General features: G+C 40.8%; 1 protein-coding gene across 1 annotated transcript in view; it reads left to right on the top strand.

Moving 5' to 3' along the window:
* The window catches only part of SLC15A5 (solute carrier family 15 member 5), a 460,983-nt gene extending 444,809 nt beyond the window's left edge, over nucleotides 1-16,174 (top strand). Inside the window, exons 7-9 of the mRNA XM_078647681.1 lie at nucleotides 3,117-3,248; nucleotides 9,896-10,004; nucleotides 15,383-16,174. Of these exons, the coding sequence (XP_078503807.1) occupies nucleotides 3,117-3,248; nucleotides 9,896-10,004; nucleotides 15,383-15,530 (389 nt within the window). The 3' untranslated portion in view covers nucleotides 15,531-16,174. The remainder of the gene's footprint in view (nucleotides 1-3,116; nucleotides 3,249-9,895; nucleotides 10,005-15,382) is intronic.
* The last annotated feature ends 3,672 nt before the right edge of the window (nucleotides 16,175-19,846 follow it).

The raw sequence follows: 19,846 nt of genomic DNA, 5'->3' as shown, positions 1-19,846 counted from the left end.
GTTACTGATTGGGGTAGGCCTGCAGTGGTCACTCATTTCCAAGGAAAGAATAAAAGGAACTTTGTGTGTACTTTATCATCTTGAGGAAGATCTCCAAGGTTTTTTAACGCAGGGCTTGCCTCCTGTTCTGAAGTCTAAGGGACACAAAGACTTCACCACCAGCCCCCCCTGAATTTCCTTGCTGTGAATTCTACCTGCAGAGAGGTCCCTGCTGTTATTTTAGGACCTCTAGAGACTGCGTGTCGCTGGGAGCTGGAAGCACGACACAACGAGGAAGAAACGTGTTGCTGACGCAGCTGTTGCCGTCCCATAGCCAAAGAAGCGTGCTGCCACCGCAGCTGTTTGTCCTCGCATCGCCGAGGAATCATGTCGAATCGCCGGAGAAGCGTGTTGCTGCCGCAGAGGTTGCCTTTGCATCACCAGAGAAGTGCGTTGCAGGACCTGTCACGGTTCAAGAAACCACCTATTTTGCTGCAAGACCGTCAGGCGTGCACACATCGTATCCAAGTTCTTGCATCAAATACACTATCTTGTCATATCACACCGTATTGTCGCATTGAGGCGCCATTTTCTCGCATATTAACTGGGACACAGTAAGAAACAGACATATCCCCTCCTCTCCGGCAAAGAACATATGCATTGCCCCCCCCCCGGAGCAAGGAACTGAAGCATTGCCTTCCCTGCGCCTCTTTTGATTATATTGCGTCACACATCCATGGTACTTTTAGAGTAAAGTGTTGCATTTACCATCCGCATTGGACTAAGGTATTTCTACCATTTGGAAGTCATATTTTTGAATACTGTATTGTGGATTTTTGTCATTTGGTCTTGTTTTAAGTCTAGCTAAAGATTACTTATTTTTCTGAACTGGTGTGGTTTCCATTTGTAGTGTTTTTCACTGTATGTGTTCACAAATGCTTTACACACTGCCTCTGAGATAAGTCTGCCTGCTCGTGCCAAGATGCCAAGGGGGTAAGCAGGGATTATTATAGGAGTGTAGCCCCCTTACCCTGACTAAAAGCAAGGGCCCCTACTTGGTCAAAAGTACCTACCTCTGCCAACTAGAGACCCCTTTCTAACAACCTTCATCAGGAAAGGCATGGCATATTGTTGTAAGTAACTCTGTAGCATGGGTTACTTAAAGGAATATGGCCAAAAGCAGATGCATAAGCAGCCGCACTGGCCTCACGAGCTGGGTGATAGCGGAAGAAGGGTCAAATAGAAACACTAACAGAAAGACGCACATTTTCAGAATTGATATAAAAACGAGATTCTATATATATGTCAGTTAAAGGTCATGCAAAGATCTTGGCTTGAATAATTATTGTCCTTGACATGATGGTTGGGTAATGCATCTTCAAGATAGCAGAAAGGCTCTATCCTTAGCCAGAGTTTTGAACTTATTAACAAATATCTTGACAGTCTCAGGAGACTCAGGAAACAGAGGAATGGACATCTCCCATCCACTACTATGGAGGAACCTGCAGTGATGAGGGGCTCAGAAACCAATGATATTGGCGTCTCCTAACGTCTGAGTAAGGAGACGTTAGGAGATGCCCATTCTTATGAGGCAGGTGAGGTTCCATTCTGGCCAATCCCTCACAAAGTTACTGAAACTTTCACATCCACTCACAGGCCCATATAGCCACTCACTCACCCATACAGACACCCATACAGACACTCATACACCCACAAATCCACACAAGAAACTGTAGGGCATTTTCAAGCTTCACTAATTTATCTGAGTCAATATGTGTTGTTTTGGGATCAGTACCTTTGATTTTTCAGTATTGTAGATAGTAGCCATGCCTTTCATTAACACATTTAGAGTATCTTGTGCCAATTTTCATTCAGCAGCGCCACCATTAGTTTCAATATATCCATTAACAATTTCCTCAAAGACTGTAATATACTCATCATCATTCAGTGCATCTGATCAAACGCCCAGTGTCACTTTTCCCATCCTGCTCTGGACCCTAGAAGTTCCAGGACCAATGAAGTGTGGTATATAGGACTGAATAGTGGAATTGAGTACTATGAAGATCTACTCAAAATAGAAATATATATATAGTCTACACTAATATCTATGCTGGTGAGAATAAAAGAAGTATTCTTTTTTTTTATTCATCCACAGCCGTGTGACAATATCTTATAATTTGATTCTAATACATTAATACGCAGAATTTCATTACATTTTCCTATTTTGTCTAACAAACTTTCAATCGAGCTTCACATATAAGGAAATTAATAAAAGGTTTGCGGGTGCGGATCAACCGTCAAATATGGGCAAACGTTCATCTGTAATATTTAGAACATATACATGTCTCTTTAGAGTATCTGCCATACTCTAAATAACCCATTGAGACACAAAGATTGTACCCAACTAGCACAAGGATGGCCTATCAAGATAATGGTTGAAGTTTAGGTTCATACCATAGTAATGCATGTTTATGTTTTCATATAGTTTAAGTAAATGTGTTACAATCAGTTCTTAATTTGAGTCAGTGGTTTCCAGTGATCTGCACCAACACTTAACTGCCAGCGCCAGCTTTAATGACAGTCGAGTGCACAGTTTGACTAATTTTGAGATGAGCAAAACAGCAGTTTTTAATAAGTCAATATATGTTAATAATTTATAATATCTACTGCTCACACCATTAGTATAGCTTTGGGTGGTCTGGCATAGTCTGAATTGTCATCCTTTTAGGAGTGCAATGGTCAGTAGTTATGTTGATACGGTCATTGCAGTGCTGACTGGGCCAATTGGCGGTTCAGACCGCGGTGGTCTCCCAAGAAGGGTCTTAGCACTTTTTTTTTAATTAAGCCCTGGTTCTAACCTGATTCCCATTTAATCAGTGGGCTCTTGCATTACAATTAGGTTCTGCGTGAAACCCTCATGATCAAATGCAAGCTAGAATAGGTTCTTATTAGGTCCTTAATGTACGTTTTTAAACTGTTAGAGAAAGACACAAACCAAGATAAAGTTTGCAGGTCAATACAATTCAGCCCAAATATATTTAGCAAATTCTTTAAACTCGGAGGACTATTTGGTGCACTAACTGTATTTACACAAGATTCTATTTACAAATACTTTCATTTTTATTTTTTTTACAAAGGTGCAATGATAACTTTCCGGCGAGTACCAGGCAGAATACGAGGAATTTCAATGCATTTTCTCACTCTCTTTAACGGGGCCGGATGTTTCGTTGGAGCGTTTATTATTCAAACATCTTATGCAGCATCTAAAGGTAAGAGCTTATTTGAGATTAATTCTGATTACACAACATGACGATCTTTATATTTCAGTTGTTGTTAGTGATAGTGTAATAATTTACCCTCAGAAAGAATTTGAAGCGGACGATCAAAATTCAGATTTATTGTCACGCCCAAAGGAGTTCTCTTATCACCAAATTCAGAGTGGTTACACACAGTGAAAAGAGAAAGGCTGGACTCAGAGGGGTTCTGTGCTTCCAAAAGAACCATTTCCATGGTTGCATGTGGTGATATGCGAAACACCATGACTAAAGAGCAATAGATTAAAGAAATAAAACGTAAAGGTCCACAAACTTTTTATTTAAAAAAGAATGGAACTGAATAACCAAATGCATACAAAAGGGTATGAATGAAATCAAGGGTTCCCCACATATTATTGCAAAAGGTAGATTGATGAAAAATAAGATACACAATAAGAAATAGAAATACATTCAACCACCAAGAAAATAACTCCTTTATTCTAAATGGCCATCACGCAGCAGCAGAGCAATGGTTCATTGGAGAGGAAACACAGGGTATTCAAATGCAATAGTTGTACATATCATGAATGATACTCTACAGATTAATTTTTCCTCACTCACATCCACCTTCTCTGATTTCCCAACCAGAGCCGCCCCCATTCACCCATCCTCTCTACTTCCAATTGCCAATCATATTCATAAATAATTATTGGCCTAATTTAGAGTGTAGCTACACCATCAGCACAAAAATGTATTTTTCTTTGTCGCCCTGATGGTATGACTGCACTCCAGAACTTAGAGATGCCCACTGCCCCAGCGGGCATCTCTTAGATTGCCAGGAACCGCCATCATTGTGGTTCTTGTCAATGCATTGTAAGTGATGCTGCACGGCGCCGAAAACATAATTTAATTTCTTTCAATTTCTTTCTTAATTTTCAAACAAAAATTCCAAACCAGGATTTTCTTTTTGAAAATTAAAACGCTATAACCCCCCCGCACAATGGGAGTTGAAATGTTTTTACTTTCACTTATCACCATGTTTTGTATGGCGAAAAGTGAAAGTAAAAGTCTGGGATTGGTTCAACCATTCTATATAGGGCAGGTGAAGAAATGGCAATACCTGTGACCGTTCTTCTTACTCTATTGGGCTGTCAGTGGTGAATGTCAACAGTGGAGCCCAAATCGTCTTCACTATTGACATACTGAATGTCCGCCCAACTCTAAATGAGGCAGGTGAACCTTCAGTATGACTCTTGCTATTGCGACAGTGCTCTTTTCCCCCCACACTCTAAAGCAGGCCATATATCTTTTGTGATAGGAAATTAATAGGATACAATTAAGAAATGACCGTTATTACAAGAACATATCGGTTATTTTACCAGTGGTTGTGAGAAGCACTCAGACATGCTATAGTTATTGTACTATTTGAGTACACACATCCAGCTACAGATGTAAGTTACATTCAATTTTGCAAAAACCTTGATGAATATTTTACTTTCTAACAGCGTTTAAGCAAGTTGACCTCAGTGGAGGAGGTGTACATCTCCCACCTTTACATAGCAGACATCCCACTCCAACTAAATCACCCGCACACTACTCTTCCTTTCCTTACAAACTATAAGCCGTCTTCTAATAACCTTAAATTCTAAGGATCCCACACTGATTTACTACCATACATACTCCATTCTGTGAGAAACTGTGGTGTTGGTTGACCGGTGCGTGAGACTTGGTCAAGCTGCAACTATAATCCTCATTAAGGTGAACCACAAGCCAACCCTAATTTAGCCTGTGCTCAACCCTCTGATAGCTTAGCACAGAGCAGTCAGTCTTAACTGAGAGACAATATGTAAAAGTATTTGTGCAAATCTTCAAACAGTAATAAAATGAAAAACACCACGCAAAAAGGATCCCACACCAGGTTAGGAAAATAGAGTTATATTTTGTTATTAAAACAAGACCAAAATGTCCAACATCCATTCAGTAGAACCTGAGATATAACATTTTAAATTTTTTAGTAAAAATAGCGCCAAAAAGCACAAAGCACCAACTGTGGATACCAGTTCGCGCCGGACTGGGACAAATTCACAAGTTTAGGCTGGCCACAATGGAGTGCAGGCTGGCTACAGGGACATAGTTGGGCCAGGTGAACAAAGTACCTTCTATACTGGTTTGCGGAGCTTTGTGAGGATCCTCATTGCTTTGTGCAGCCAAAGCAATGCGGCCTAGAAGTGTACTGAAGAGTTGGTGTCTGAGGTCCAGTATTTATATCCAGTTGTGCCTTTGAATTGTTAGAAACATCTGGAGGCATGCCTTTGAAATGCACAGGTGCCCTGACTTCCTTCCCCTGGCTCTGGCTAACTACAGGGGGTATGTAGCCCTTTGTGTGCAGACAGGACAAAGCCTATTCAAGTGTCAGTGGGGCAAAACCCAACTCCTCCCTCCCATTCTGCCAGTGATGTCCCACCCAGGCACACCCAATCTGCCCAGTGTGGCTGTCTACGAGGAATACACAAAGCCCAACTGTCACCCATGCCCAGTCATGTGGCCCAGAGACAGTCTGATGGGACTAAATTGCTAAGGCAAGAAGATGCTAACTTTCTGAACGTGGTACACCATAGGTTAAAAAGTTATATTGCAATTCCAGAGACACCAAAGATGAAGTGGTTAACTGTTCCCATTTGGAAATGACACATATAAAATGTAATAATGAAATTCCAATGTTATCCTATCGGAGGGGTACATGTCCAGCTTTTAAGTAATTGCAGAATTAAATGGCTCAGCACTACAATTTCTTTACATGCGATTATCGCAGATTGAAATTTAATCCAGTGTAATTGAACACAATTATTTGACAAAATGCACAGACTCTATTGTATTATTTCAAAAGAAGAGATTTCTTTATTAACATTATTACTCTTTAGTTTAAAAAACAAAACAATTCTTCCTGTATTCACATGTAGCCAAAGTGTTTTGACCCAAAGGACTTCTTCAGTGCTTAACACAGAAGTTTTTCAGAATGAACCAGCAAGGAAGTGTTATAATGTGACCTGTACACTAATTTTCTCAACAATCTCCAGATTTCCCTAGGACCTCTTGTGGGAAGGTGCCCACTTCTAGATGTACCACTTTGTGTAATATTTCCTGAGCTCAGAAGGTCTCCGTATGAATCTACATTTTATAGCATTGTATTAAAAAACTGATAAGGAATTTATTAGGTTTGTAGTCCGACAGCTCACATCAAAATGTCTGCAGCATGTCCCAAATACTGCTCCACCCTGCCCCTCAAGCTTTCGGTGGCCTACCTTAGGGGTGGGTTATATGTACTAAAAAGAAAGGGTTGAGCCTGGCAAAATTTGGCCATGTGAAAATGGCAGATTAAAAGTGGATACACACAAGCTGCAGTGGCAGGCCTGAGACATGTTTAGAGTCCTACTAAAGTGGCCCACTAGTAAGATTTAATTTACAGGCCCGGGACACAGGTAGTGCCACTCTACTAGGGACTTGGTGTGGCTCTTGAGCTCTTACATTCAAACTTTTAGGCTCTTCATGACCGTGTAAGGGGCCCGTTTGTACCGGAACCATGCGACTTGCACCAAAAATCCGCAAGAGCCACAACAAGGCTATCTCTTCATCCACCAGCATCGTCAGCTCGTGAGGGACCACCAACATAAAGCTCCAACCCTTCCGCCTGTGATCCCCAGCCTGCTCTTCGCACCACGCCGGCTCAATCAATCAATGAATCAAGTGGGATTTATAATGCGCAGCTAATCACCCATGAGAGTATCCAGGCACTGAGATCCAACCTGCTCAGGTAGCCCCAGTTGAACAGCAAGGTCTTCAATCCTCTTCTGAACTCCTGAAGAGAAGGTGAAGTCTGTAGATGGAGGGGGAGGCTATTCCAGGATTTTGCAGGATGGTGGAAGAAGGACTGTCCTCTACTGTTGCTTCAGTGAATGCAGGATTTGTGGGTGATAGAGAGGAAGGCAGATTGCAAGAGTCTGGAGGGTTGGTGGAAGCTCATGTAGTGGCTGATGTATGCTAATCTCTGCCTGTGCAGGGCTTTTCAGGCATGGGTCAGGATCTTAATTTGGAATCTCTTGTAAACGGGGACCCAGTGAAGTCGCTTCAGGTGAGGGGAGATGTGTGTCCATCTGGAGAGGCCAAGGATATGTCTGGCTGCTGAGTTCTGAATGGTCTGCAGTCTCTTCAGGAGGTGTGTGGTAATTACTGCATGGAGTGCGTTGCCATCGTCCAAGTGGTTGGTGACGAGGGCTTGAGTGATGATGTATCTGGTGGGGACAGTAAGCCATTTGAAGATCTTTCGGAGGGGTAGGAGGCAATCTGAGGAGACCGCATTGATGTGGTTCTTCATGGTGAGTTTTCTGTCCAGGATGATGTGAAGGCTCCGGGCGTGGTCCATGGAGTTGGACAAGGTCCCAGTTCGACGTGCCAGCAGGAAATATTCCATGGGGAAGTGTTGGACTGTCGACTGCTGCATGCAATGCTCTCCTTGCTCCCAGCGACCTTCTACCACGAGAACAGAAATCTTGACACAACTCTTGAGAGGGGAAACCTTCAGTTGGACTAATCTATTACGTTATCCAACCCTTATTCCATCATGGTCGGCTTGATCTTTTGACTTTGACCCAGTCCTGCGCAACTAGAGTACTGCGGGAGGTGCTTTATGCTTTTAGGCACTATATTGCTGTTCATTCTTTAAAAATGCATAACTCAGGTTCTACTAATTGGATTTTGTCATTTAGGTGTCAAATTATTTATTGAAATGTACATTATTTGTCTAAATTGGTTTGAGATTGTTCTTGTGTTGTATTTTCGCTCTATTACTGTGTGTGTGCTACATAAATACTTTTATACATTGCCTCTTAAGTTAAGCCAGACTTCCTCTTGTGCCAAGCTACCCAGTGTTAAGTACATCTAAATGTGGCTACTTTTGTGGTTCACCCTGCAAGGGATCGTGGCTGTAGCTTGACCTAGACTCACACCCCAGTCAGCCAACAACAACTACTAACCACACAACTAAACCAACCTTCAAAATGACATATGAACACATTAGGAAAAGCATGCCATCTCTGCTCTCACAAGCACCTCCCCAACTTTCTCCCTTTCCACCCCATTGATGACCCCGTGTCCATCTCTTACACTTGGCAATATCAAAAACTGGCTAACAGATCCTCCCAACACTATGCAGCACAAAAGAAATTCATGCGCGTCCCAAGGTCAGGCCAAACATGCATCTTGATTGTTAAAGAAGTGCTTCAGTTTTCAAAGTGTAGAGATTGGCATTCTGGCATTTCAGCAATAATATCACAACAACATTGGCTGCCCACTACAAAAATAGGTTTTTAAGGTAATCTCTGGGATCAACAACCCAGAGTCTATGAGTAACAGTGCTGTCCTTTTTTTTAGGAGCTCTGAGACACCTTGTCCAAGAACTTCATTAACAAAATTAAAGAAATTCTGGCGGTACATCACCTCAATAATCCAGCACTATGATAATGGACCCGCGTCTTCAACATATTGAAGACATTTAGTTTGTGAGGCCCCATTAAATGGTAACACCATACAGATGTCCTCCTGAAAGCTTTGCAAAGCTCATGTTCAAGGGTGTCTTGGTGGTGAACTTACAGATGTGTATTGTTGCTCAACTGTACTCATCTTTGTAACCTCAGAAAAGATGAAAGATGACCCTCTGGGATTCAAACCTGGGACCAGCAGGTCAAACACAGATTCCTAGAGTGGATGTATCGGTCCACTGTGCCATCAGAGCAGATGATTATTTGTAAATGTGTGCATAGTATTTTGTAGTGTGTGTATCAAATGTTTTTTTTTAATTTATAAGACAATGGACTGATCAGACTGTGATTTATTAGGTGCTGTTTGTTGCATTGCTGAATGCAAAGTTTCTAGCCCCGTTACTACAACAGGGGTCACGTATCCCTGTCTGCCCTGGGACTCTCTGACACAGATTCCTGTCAGTTATCATAAACACCTTGAGTTATATTTGATTGTCACTGTGTACTGGTGAAGAGTTATGATTGTTTAGCTAGCAGGACCCTTACTTATTATTTTATATTACTGCGCCCTTGATTTCAATTGCTGTCCTGCTTTGTCGAACACAAAAATTCAATTAATACAGTTAAGAATGAGGAATATAAAATAGAATATCATTCTGCTTTTGGGCAGTTGTGTATCATCTGCAATGTTTGCTCTTCAAGGGCAACGATTGAATTGGGTTATATTCTAGGGATAGTGTACTGGACGGGGGACACAACTGGATGTTTGTGTTATTCGGATCCAGACATTGACAAAAGTCGATTGGTTTATTCAGAAGGTCAGTGTACCGTATGTAAAACTCTTTGCATACTAAATATTCCATTGGTTTTATTTCCGGTAAGGCTGACTCATTAGTTCCATCCTTCCAAAAGTAATAAATGTAAACATTAGAATTGTGTCGGAGTAGCACAAATTATTTACATTGCTTATGAGATGCCAAACCCATTAGTTATTAATGACATCATGTATGTGAACACTTGTGAGGTCGAAAATCATCAACAAACAAAGCGTCGTGTACAGGTAAATTTGAATTATGGAGTTTCTTGGACTCGGTCTTTTAACCTGATTGCATTTTTCTCCATTAACAGGGAGCTGGTTTCCAGGATTCCTTGCGGATGGTCACTTGGAGAGATTCTTCTTCTTTTTAGCTTCACTAATGATTTTGAACACTTTGGGATTCTGGAGAATATCACACAGGTTCAAATTATTGCAATAATCTTTAATTAATTATGGTTCAGTTAACAATGATACAAAATATTTATTTGACAATGATTGACAAATGATTTTCGAAACCAAGGAACTCCACATTGCACTGACAACACTGTTGGTTTCTGTCTGTTAACATTTCAGTTTAATTCAAATAGACATTTTCCTAAACACCAACATTAAGGAAACATTGATTGAGTATTGGCTTTTAGTTACTTTGAAGGAGAGTGTGAAGGAAGAGAGAGTGGCACAAATAGTGTGGCTCGTCACTATTTAAATAAAGCATTTCAAATAGTCAAAATAGTAAGCATTGATACCATATCCACATCATATAAAATTCACATGCACATTTCCATATAAAATCCATAGGATAGAATTCTCAACATACTCAGCACTTTGATGTGTAGCCCTCAAATCTCAGAACAACTGAAACCCAAGCTTCCCTGAGGCACTAAGGGCCTGACTCGCAGTGGTCCATCTATCTCATTACGACTTGCAAAGTCGTTGCGGCAGAAGACTGCTGGCTGCTCCAGGCAACAGTCGTTCCCTGGCGGGGGCGGAGGAGTGCCATAGTGTAGCATGCTCAGAGGGACTGGCGCAGTCTCGCTGAGCATATTACAAGTTCCACCAACAACAGCCATTTCATGGCAGAAGCCCTGCCGTGGAAAGTCTGGCGATGGAGGAGCAAAGGGGGTCCCATGCATCCCCCGCTATGGGAATACATTCAGGAGGGCACAACATGTACCCCCCTGTCTGTATACCCCGAACAATTCCACCATGGCATGGATGTCATCATCCTTTCCGTGCTGGAACTTTTTTGCTATTCCCATTGTGGTGCTTGTTTTCCAGGCACCGCCTTGCGAAATGAAAAGGACTGTCTGTTGTATGGCGAGCTGTCCTTGCGCCGGTTTGGCACTGGCCCTAAGTCTCTGGTAATGGTTCACTGCTGCTATATCAATATGGCTGTGTCATATTCTGTCCGGCATCTTTTACTATAGCTGAGAGAAAAAGTAGGACTTTCAATAGAAAATTGAGTTTTCAAAATATGATCCTGATGTGCCTTTTAAAGGTTGAATGTACATCAGTGCTGAAAAAATGGTTCCCCTATGGCCTAATCAACTCAGGCTACCACCGAGTTCCTAGTGCCTATATAATCTTCAGATCTCGTTAAGCAATAGAACTTCTGATCAAGTAAACAAATACATATATTCATCAATAATGAGAGTTATCTTCCTTTTCTGGACTTGCTTGTCAGAATTCCTGAACACAGAATATATATTTATTCAGTTGTTATGCAGAGGCTAGTGTCTATGAACAAAAAGATATATATAAAACGCATTTACACTGTTATAATGGATGAATAGTGCGCACATGTGATGGGGATACTGTCTGTGACCAACGTATGATCTTCGGATATTGCAAACTCTACTTTCCCTATATGGACTTCAACTGTCTGTGCATGTTATTTCATGTACTTTTCAAAATGGAAGTTTTTTTTTTTAAATAAACATAAGTTTAAAATCCACGTCACAAAACCCAGCATCGCCTACAGCAAAGCACACATACCAAGGTACATTTGAAGCCATGAGGACACATAACGAACATTTAATGAACATGTAACATTATTCCAATTGTGTGGCTATGCTTGCATATCAGACAGCAACAAGTTGAGAAATCGTTGCAGTTACCCAGGAAATCCCTTATTTCTGGTAGACCATCATCCATTATCACCTGTCTAGGGATGGCTGAAATACCCTTTTCCTATCCATGATAAGGTGATTCAAAACTGTGGGTAGTTTTGCCATTTCATTTTTATTTTTCTCTGTTCCCAGTAGAGGAAAAACTGTTCTGAGATCATGGAGAAGTGACGTTTTACAAAATTCCTTTAGATCGACCTACTTGGGGATGGGGAGAGTTTGAGCCTGTTCTTTCATATTTTGAAACTATTGCTTCTGGGGTGCTTTACAGTCAAGTGAAGCAGGAGGTCCTGTAAATGTGGGATGTCTGGTGGTAGGAATACTGCCTGGAGTAGACTTACAAAACTGCCAAATCACTTGATTGCACTGGATTAAAATGGCATCTCACCACCAGCTCATGAGAACATTCATTGGCTTGATAGAAACAACACAGGATGGAAGAATCAAGTCTGACCATCCTGTGAAAAAGCCTGGAGTGTCTCCAGCTCTCTACTTGAACCCAGAGACTAAATGTGCTCTATCATGGTCAGTTGGCTGTACCACTGCACTGCCAGGGAAAGTAAAGGTGAAAGAAGGTCTCCATCCTGTGTGTGAGAACTGACTGCAAGATGGGGCGATTGAACAGGATCCAATGGCATCCCTGAGTCAAGAGAGACATGGAACTGAGTAGCCTTCCTTGGAATCTTTGGATCAGTAGGAGAGAACTAGTATTCATTTATCCACTGCAACTTTGGAATTTTTTTAGACTCTGGAAATTAGGACAAGGCTAAAAGCTCCCCAAGAAAGGAGTGACCTAACATGCTAGTATTACTATTTTGGCCTGCACAGAACTTTTTCCTATGAAGATTGTGCCTATCATGGTAGAGCTGAAAATATATTTTTTAATCTTTTGGAGTTGAGAGCTAGAGTTTTCTGCGTTGACCCATTAGAGAAATCTGAGAACAGAAAAACAATTAAGAATGAATGCAGAACTTGTTAGTGATGTGAGGTCATACATTTATGTTAGTAGTAAAGTGACCTTGCCGGGTACAACGTTCAGCTTTGTTGGGATTCAAACTTTTGGAGCAAAAACTGAAAGTTTCAGTGGGAGCTCAAGAACAGGGTTTTCACAGCTTCTGCTGAAGGAGCATAACATCCTGTAAACAAATCTATGTGCCTTATTTAGAGTTGGGTGGATGTGGAACACTCATCAAAATGTAGCAGATGTCCTGTCTGCTGTATTAGAAGTGCTCTTATACCAAATATCTAATATAGGTATATAAAATGGTTCCACAATATCTAAAATATAGTTTTCTAAACAATTAAAAAACAACTGTGCAGAACTTGCATTGCCCAACAGTAAAGACATTTAAACTAGCATCAAAGCAAAGGAAATCAACTGCTAAATGTATGATTTAACCCTTCAAAACCCACACAACGTTCTTTTATACTGCGACTATCTTCAACCTTTCTGGACAGACTTACACCAAATCAGAAAATGGCCTACTCAGAGTACTAGCTTCATGCAAGGTTTAGTTTCATTGCTGTAGTGATGAGCAAACTTCCCTGTGGCGGGTTGAACGGAAAGAGCAATTGTAGTTCCCCCTCCTATAACTTCTACTACACCAACAGATAGGCAGAAATGTGACCTTACGCATAGCTTAATTTAGTGACTGTTGTGGTTCACCCTGACAGGGATTAAGAAGGACTCACTTCCCCCTTAAACAACAACCCAAATACTCACAGGTACAATATGATTCTGGGAAGTAACATGCAGGAATCTGACTTACTGTGTCGATTTCGACGTTGTCCCTTGTAATGAGAGCAGAGTCTTCACCTGCTTTTATGAGGTGTCCCTGCATAAATTACAATTCTGATGGGGCAGGCAACTATTGTTCAATTTACACAACATCCTAATTATACTCGAGCGCTGATTACGATTTGCATAGTACTAGACACACGGAGGCTGGAATTAAGAGACCAGAATTATAGATTTTGTATGTTACTTACTTGCCTGTACCATACACATAAGCTAAGTTGTTAAGAGCTAAGCAGTGGGCAAAAGGTAAGCCATCATTCAAAGTAATATGATTGCGTAATACATGGAAATATTTGGCAATGAAAAATATTACTATAATAATTTAGGGTCTCATTTATGAGTAGTGGTGCATTGCTGCATGAAAGCAGCGATGCAACACTTCTCACTGCGCCCTCCTTACAACACCAATGAAGCGTCATATTTACAGTATGACGCATCACATCGCAAGCAATGACAGATACGTCAGTATTACTGACGTATCTGTCGGCACAAAAGTGGCGCATTGCTGGAGTTGTGTCGGAAGAATGACGCAACTCCACCAATGTTCCCTTCATATGGGCACGCCCATGTGAAAGGCCCGGAGTCACCCTTACGTATAAGGTTTTGAGGCATTGGCGTCCTAGAAGTGGCGCAGCGAAATCTCATAGTTTTCGCTGTTTCCACCTTTCATGTGGGGGAAAGTCCACCCTGCATACATTATACCTGATGCAGGTATAATGTAGCGCAGATGTTTACGAAGGTACGCATCTGCCTAGATGCGTCACTTCGTAATTATGGTGTAACATGGCTCATTATTTACGCCGCCGCTGTGTCTCAAAAATTGATGCAACGGCTGCGCAAAAGTGACACAGGGGCTCATAAATAAGCCCTTCAGTGCTTACACAGCAACTGAAATCCATACGCGAAATTATGGCAAGCCATAATAGACTATCTGAAGTTTTCCCAGGAAGCTGAACACGCCTCTACAGTTTGCTTTCAAACCAAGTGCTATTCTGCGTGGGTTTAACCGCATGCGCGCTGCGGCGATTTTCGCGCTACGCGGCTTTTTTTCAAAAGCCGCGTTACATGACGAGCTCAGCTCGTCATCAGCGCCGAAGGGGTTAAGAAGATGGTACAAAATAAGACACTGTCTCTGTAATGGAGAGGATAGCTTTGGTTCGGCCATGAGTTCTAATCCTAAATTGTATCAGTAGTTACAATACCGAATAGAGGAAGTGATGGAATTAGGGAGAGGATGGGGCGTAACCTGCCGAGTTTGTAACTAGAGAATCAGGTTCGAGTCTCGGCGTCTGCTCAACAGCATGTGATTCTGGGCAAACCACTTAATCTCCCCGTGTCTACAAAAATGTAATGTGTACTTGGGTAACGTAACTGGTACTCATGGATGTCACAGAGGGAAAAGGTAAGGAGAGAAAAAAAAACAATACATCATGCCAGGATGCTCGACACCTTTATTCGTTATCGAATGTTAATAAAGGGTTGTATAAAACATATGTAGCTCTTCCATAGGCATCAAACAACTGAAAAAAATAAAAAATTACGAGAACATTGTTTTTAGTTGAAATGGGAGTTATTGCACGACATAAATTGACAGCAGATCTAGTGATGTCAAAATGCACAAACAAATAAAAAAAGAGTTGAGATCAACACAAGGTGGGCAGTAAAGGGGAAGGTGAGCTCTTTAAACAATGGATTGCTTGTGAGTTAGGAGTAAGCACAGGAGAGAAAAGCGTGGGCCTAATCTGCTATCAGACCATATTTTTCAGTCATGACCCATTTTTTTTTAACATAGATTGGTGTAAAAATGTAAAATGAAACTTGGTTGTCAACATACATGTTTTCTTGAGATGTGTTTTCCTATGTCGTTTCAATAGGTACAACGACTTGGACCAAGAATTTCCCCCAGAAGCAGTGGGAGGCCTTCTCGAAGAGAAACTACTGCAACATGAAAAATCCCTCATGTTTTATGAGAGCATTCTGGAATGTTCTCCATCTTTTTCTTCATTTCATACAATCTTGTAATTCCCTTGTTCCCCCTCTCCTCATTCCCCGCCCTGCCCCAGAAAGGTAGTGCTGGCATTACCTTATTTGTTTGAGTTGTATGCATTTGATAGATGGTGTTTGCTTGAGCACTGATTTGAGTATCGGGTTGAACTATTTGTTTTTGCCAGGCTTTAGGGCGGGAAACAAAAATAGATAACAAATATGTTACCTTGAGTTTGCAATTTGTATGTATTTAGCAATTTTGATGAACGAATAACATTGATTAAGACAAGTATGCATGTATTTAGTTAACTCTTTAGTCTGAGTGTGTAGTTTGAATCGCAATGCTATGTGTGAGTTTTATAGTTGTAGGTTATGAGTGTGAAGGAGAACGCAAACTGAGGAAATTTGGAGCAATATTGATTTATGTAGCAGAATCTCAGGAGCTAGATCTAGTGAGAGAGACTTTAAAAACCTCGGAAAGTGTCTCAAATGTTCTTCACTCTAAGTAGCATAATATATAATGTTATTATATGGCAGGGAGAACTAAATGAGTTGTTTTGTTTAAAAAAATGACATATCTGGCATATCTAGCATTCAAATAAATATTGAGATTGCAAGAAACGTAAATTAAATGTGTTAAAAATAATATATGTGTTGCACAATTAACAGTATACCACACTCTATTTATTTTATGTATTTAAAATAAGATAATGATATAAGGTTATGAATTAAGTATTTATTATGTGTTGTGAACTGTTTTTTTATGAATTAAATAGCTATGGTTAAAGCTGGTAGCTAATGAATAAATGGAAAAAGTAATGTGAAGATAAATCAAATTGTGTCAGATTTTAATTAAGATGTTAACTCAAATTATTTTCATCACATTGGATATATATTTATATATTTTGTTTCTGGATAAATGCACAGGTGATCAGTGATAACAAATACCAAAGTAAATGCTGCGTAATCACTTTTAAGAATTAAAGATATCATTCCTATGTGATACACCGATTGATTTATAAGTTAAGAAACAAAGAACTCAAACCTCATAAAAAAAATATATCAGTTTGATCACTGGTGCTGCTAAAGACCTTTTTTTTTTTTAACATAAGCTGAGTGGACTCTGGGTCAATCAGCCGCGGCCCGTGGAGGGAGTTCCATGGGGCAGACAGGCGTGGCAGGGGAAGGGCAGGGTAGGGGTGGTAAACACCGGAATATGGATGATTGCAGGTAAGTAAACAGTTACATTTTGTAGCGCGTTCTGCATCGCATTTTGAGATGCAGGGCGCGCTACGAAATTCGTTTTATTAATGTTTGAGGTTTGAGGTTTGGAAATGCCCATGCTCCCCCCATGGAACGCATCCCAAGTTGAAATGTAACGCAACGCAGCATAAGCAGCTACAGTGTCTAACATTTCTTTACAAAGCCCCACAAATCAGACCTCGCATGTTGCTGAGTCAATTCTTAATAAGCATTTCTGTTGCCCTGCTTTGGCTTACAAGAACGGCTCAAAGACTCAGTAAATCTAGGCCCCAGTGTACTGATCCAGCTGCTAGAGACTAGAGTGTTTCCATAGAAATGCATTCGGTACATTGGTTTCAACATATGCCACGTACTATTGAGTGGATGCAGACGCCATCTTAAAAATAAATGTTTTCACACTAAAATCAATATATTCTGCACCATAAACAAATGCTTACTCGAGATACAAAGTAAATAAGTTTGTAAATGCACTACAATATGTTCCCATGAAATCATATTTTTATGTGAAAAAATCCAACATAAAAAATATCAACACCTATGTTAAAAAGTATAGCCTGATAATTAATTTAGCAGTTTTACGTACTAATGACACAAGGTTTTTAAGCAGGGATTCCTTTATATATCTCACAAGGGTAATAACTAGTACAGAATATCCGTAAAGTGAATTTTATTGAGACTGCTCTGAATATTTTTACATAACCAGCTGCCTGTGTCTCAGAATTATTATGAGTTTGGTAGTTCAATATGATCGTTGGCTGTGGTGTCCTGATGCTTGCACCCAGCACACTCTGGAATGTCTGACCCCAAAGAGAAGAGGCTGGATTCACATTTGTTTTGCCTCACCACCCTCACCACCCTGCAGCAGTTTTGCAAATAAATTGTGATGTAAGTCGAATGAATTGGACATGAAAATGTTACGGTCACTTTTAACATTGAAAAGGAGTCTATCTCCAGCATTACATATATAGGATGCAAAGTAAAACAAGCATTTGCAACACAATTGGTCTCGCCTTTGGGACCTGTCACCTTATACGTATTTAGCTGTGCAGCACATTAGCCTGGGTGCTGAAACATCTACTGTTCTTTAACATGGAGGGAAAGTAAGCACCAAACTGTGTGACAAGCCAGGTATGGGAAGACATGGAGAGAAATATTGCTTTTCAGCAGGAAATGGTATCGTCCAAAGCTCTGTTTTTAATATAATATCGGCCATATCACAGAAAATACAAGATTTAAAAAAAATATGATTGCCTACAGGTGCTCGTGAAAGATAATTTCTATGGACTGGAATCTAGAGAATGCTAAAGTGATTCTGGTATTTTACTGACCTCTGCTGGTCGTTTTCTATCAAGAAAGTTAAATAGATGCAGTTGTCAGAAAAATTTGAAAAAGAAAGTCTCAGCAGAAAGCAATTCTGGTATTTTTCTGAACTCTGCTGGTCGTTTTATATCAAGACAGTTAAATAGAGGCAGTTGCACAGAAAAAAAGTCCCTAAGCAGAAGCAGACAAGTCCTAGAGCTGATCTCCAGAGCCCACAAAATACATACACATATATGTATATAATAGGTATATGGTAAAGTATATACAAGAGGTCTTGAATGCTCGCCAAAAATAGGCAGCAATTAAACAGAAAAGTATTTAATGCTCCATTCTCAAAACGTTTGAAACAAAGCTACACTCCTAAGCATTATTCCCTGTCCTGTAAATACTTCACGTGAAGTGAAATGATAATTGAAAGGACGCATTGACGCTGCATGATACGCACCCAGACGTCGCTGAATGCAAATGAACATTTGCATGGCTTCCTGCCGGAACATGTGCCTTGTGGGCTTCTCTTTGAAATTAACCAAAGATCTCAGAGATCATGCCAGTGGGAACATTAAACACAAGCAAAGCTCTCAGAAGCAGTTGAGAACATTTTAAATAAAGGTCCACTAACAGCTGCCTTTAGCACACAAAACATATTGGTGTGGTTTTGGTTGTAATAATGACATGATACACATTGCTTCAGAATTGTTACAATGCAGAATCGGATCACCCTGCATATTCGTATAAAAGCTGGACCCACATCTAAAGGATGCTGCTTCTAATACAGTTGTGACCAAGATAAAACATTCTTACACGCCCAAAATCCTATCTCTGTACAATAATGATGGATTCTTGTATATGTTAAAACCTGCACACATTCTGCTGACTTTAGAGGGGCCTCAAGTGATAACATCAGGACTGATGACCTGTACATTGCCTGCCAGATCCACTTCCCCAGCCTTGAAAGGACTGGACTTACTGCAGTGGTTACTGGAGAGACAGACCTTACCTGTACATCAACCCCATGGACTAGACTTGGAATTTCCTAAACTGCTATCCAAACTGTTTGGCAGGGATCAAAAGACCCAGGGGTATTCCAAGGCCCTACTCCCCTTAAAACATTGTAAGGCAGAATCAGTGCTCTCCTCAAAAAGTATGAGCCATCAAAAGGCATGTCCATATTGGGTGGCTTGTATGTCTCCTGAGAAAACATGTGTATCACATCTATGCATTGAGATGGAGCACCACACTCGTGCCACCCTCTCACCCGACATAATCAGTTGTATTAAAGCCAGCAAGAATCACGTATTTGACAATATATTGGTGATCTTGAATGGTTTGAGTCTAGGATCTGTGACTGGGGGTGAGTGTCTGCAAAGTTTCAGCACTCCGTCCATCATCTCCTTGTGTTTGCTTTGTTCGCCCTAAGTTAGCAGGGTATGCCCAGATGTGGGTCCCTTGCTCACTTTGCCATTGGATTCAAGCTAGCCTGGCTGTTGAGGGGTGTGATCCCGAAACCGGTCCCAGACTGCTTGTTTCTGGTTCAGGGAAGACCTGACTTCACAATTCGGGCTGGACTGTTTCCTTGAGGTACAGGGTCAAGACTGATTTGCATATATCTGTGTCTGAACTGAGGGGGCGAAGTGAGCTAAAGGACAATGATGTTATGTTATGTTAAAAAGTTTCTAAAGCACTCGAATACCAATGGGTGTCTTGGCGCTGGTTGATTGGCAGTAATCTGGGGGTACTAGATGCCTAGAGGTTAAAAAGCCAGGTTTTTG

The sequence above is a fragment of the Lissotriton helveticus genome, chromosome 1_1, assembly GCF_964261635.1.
Source record: "Lissotriton helveticus chromosome 1_1, aLisHel1.1, whole genome shotgun sequence".
NCBI classification, from domain to species: domain Eukaryota; kingdom Metazoa; phylum Chordata; class Amphibia; order Caudata; family Salamandridae; genus Lissotriton; species Lissotriton helveticus.
This window is presented reverse-complemented; position numbering and strand designations above follow the sequence as displayed.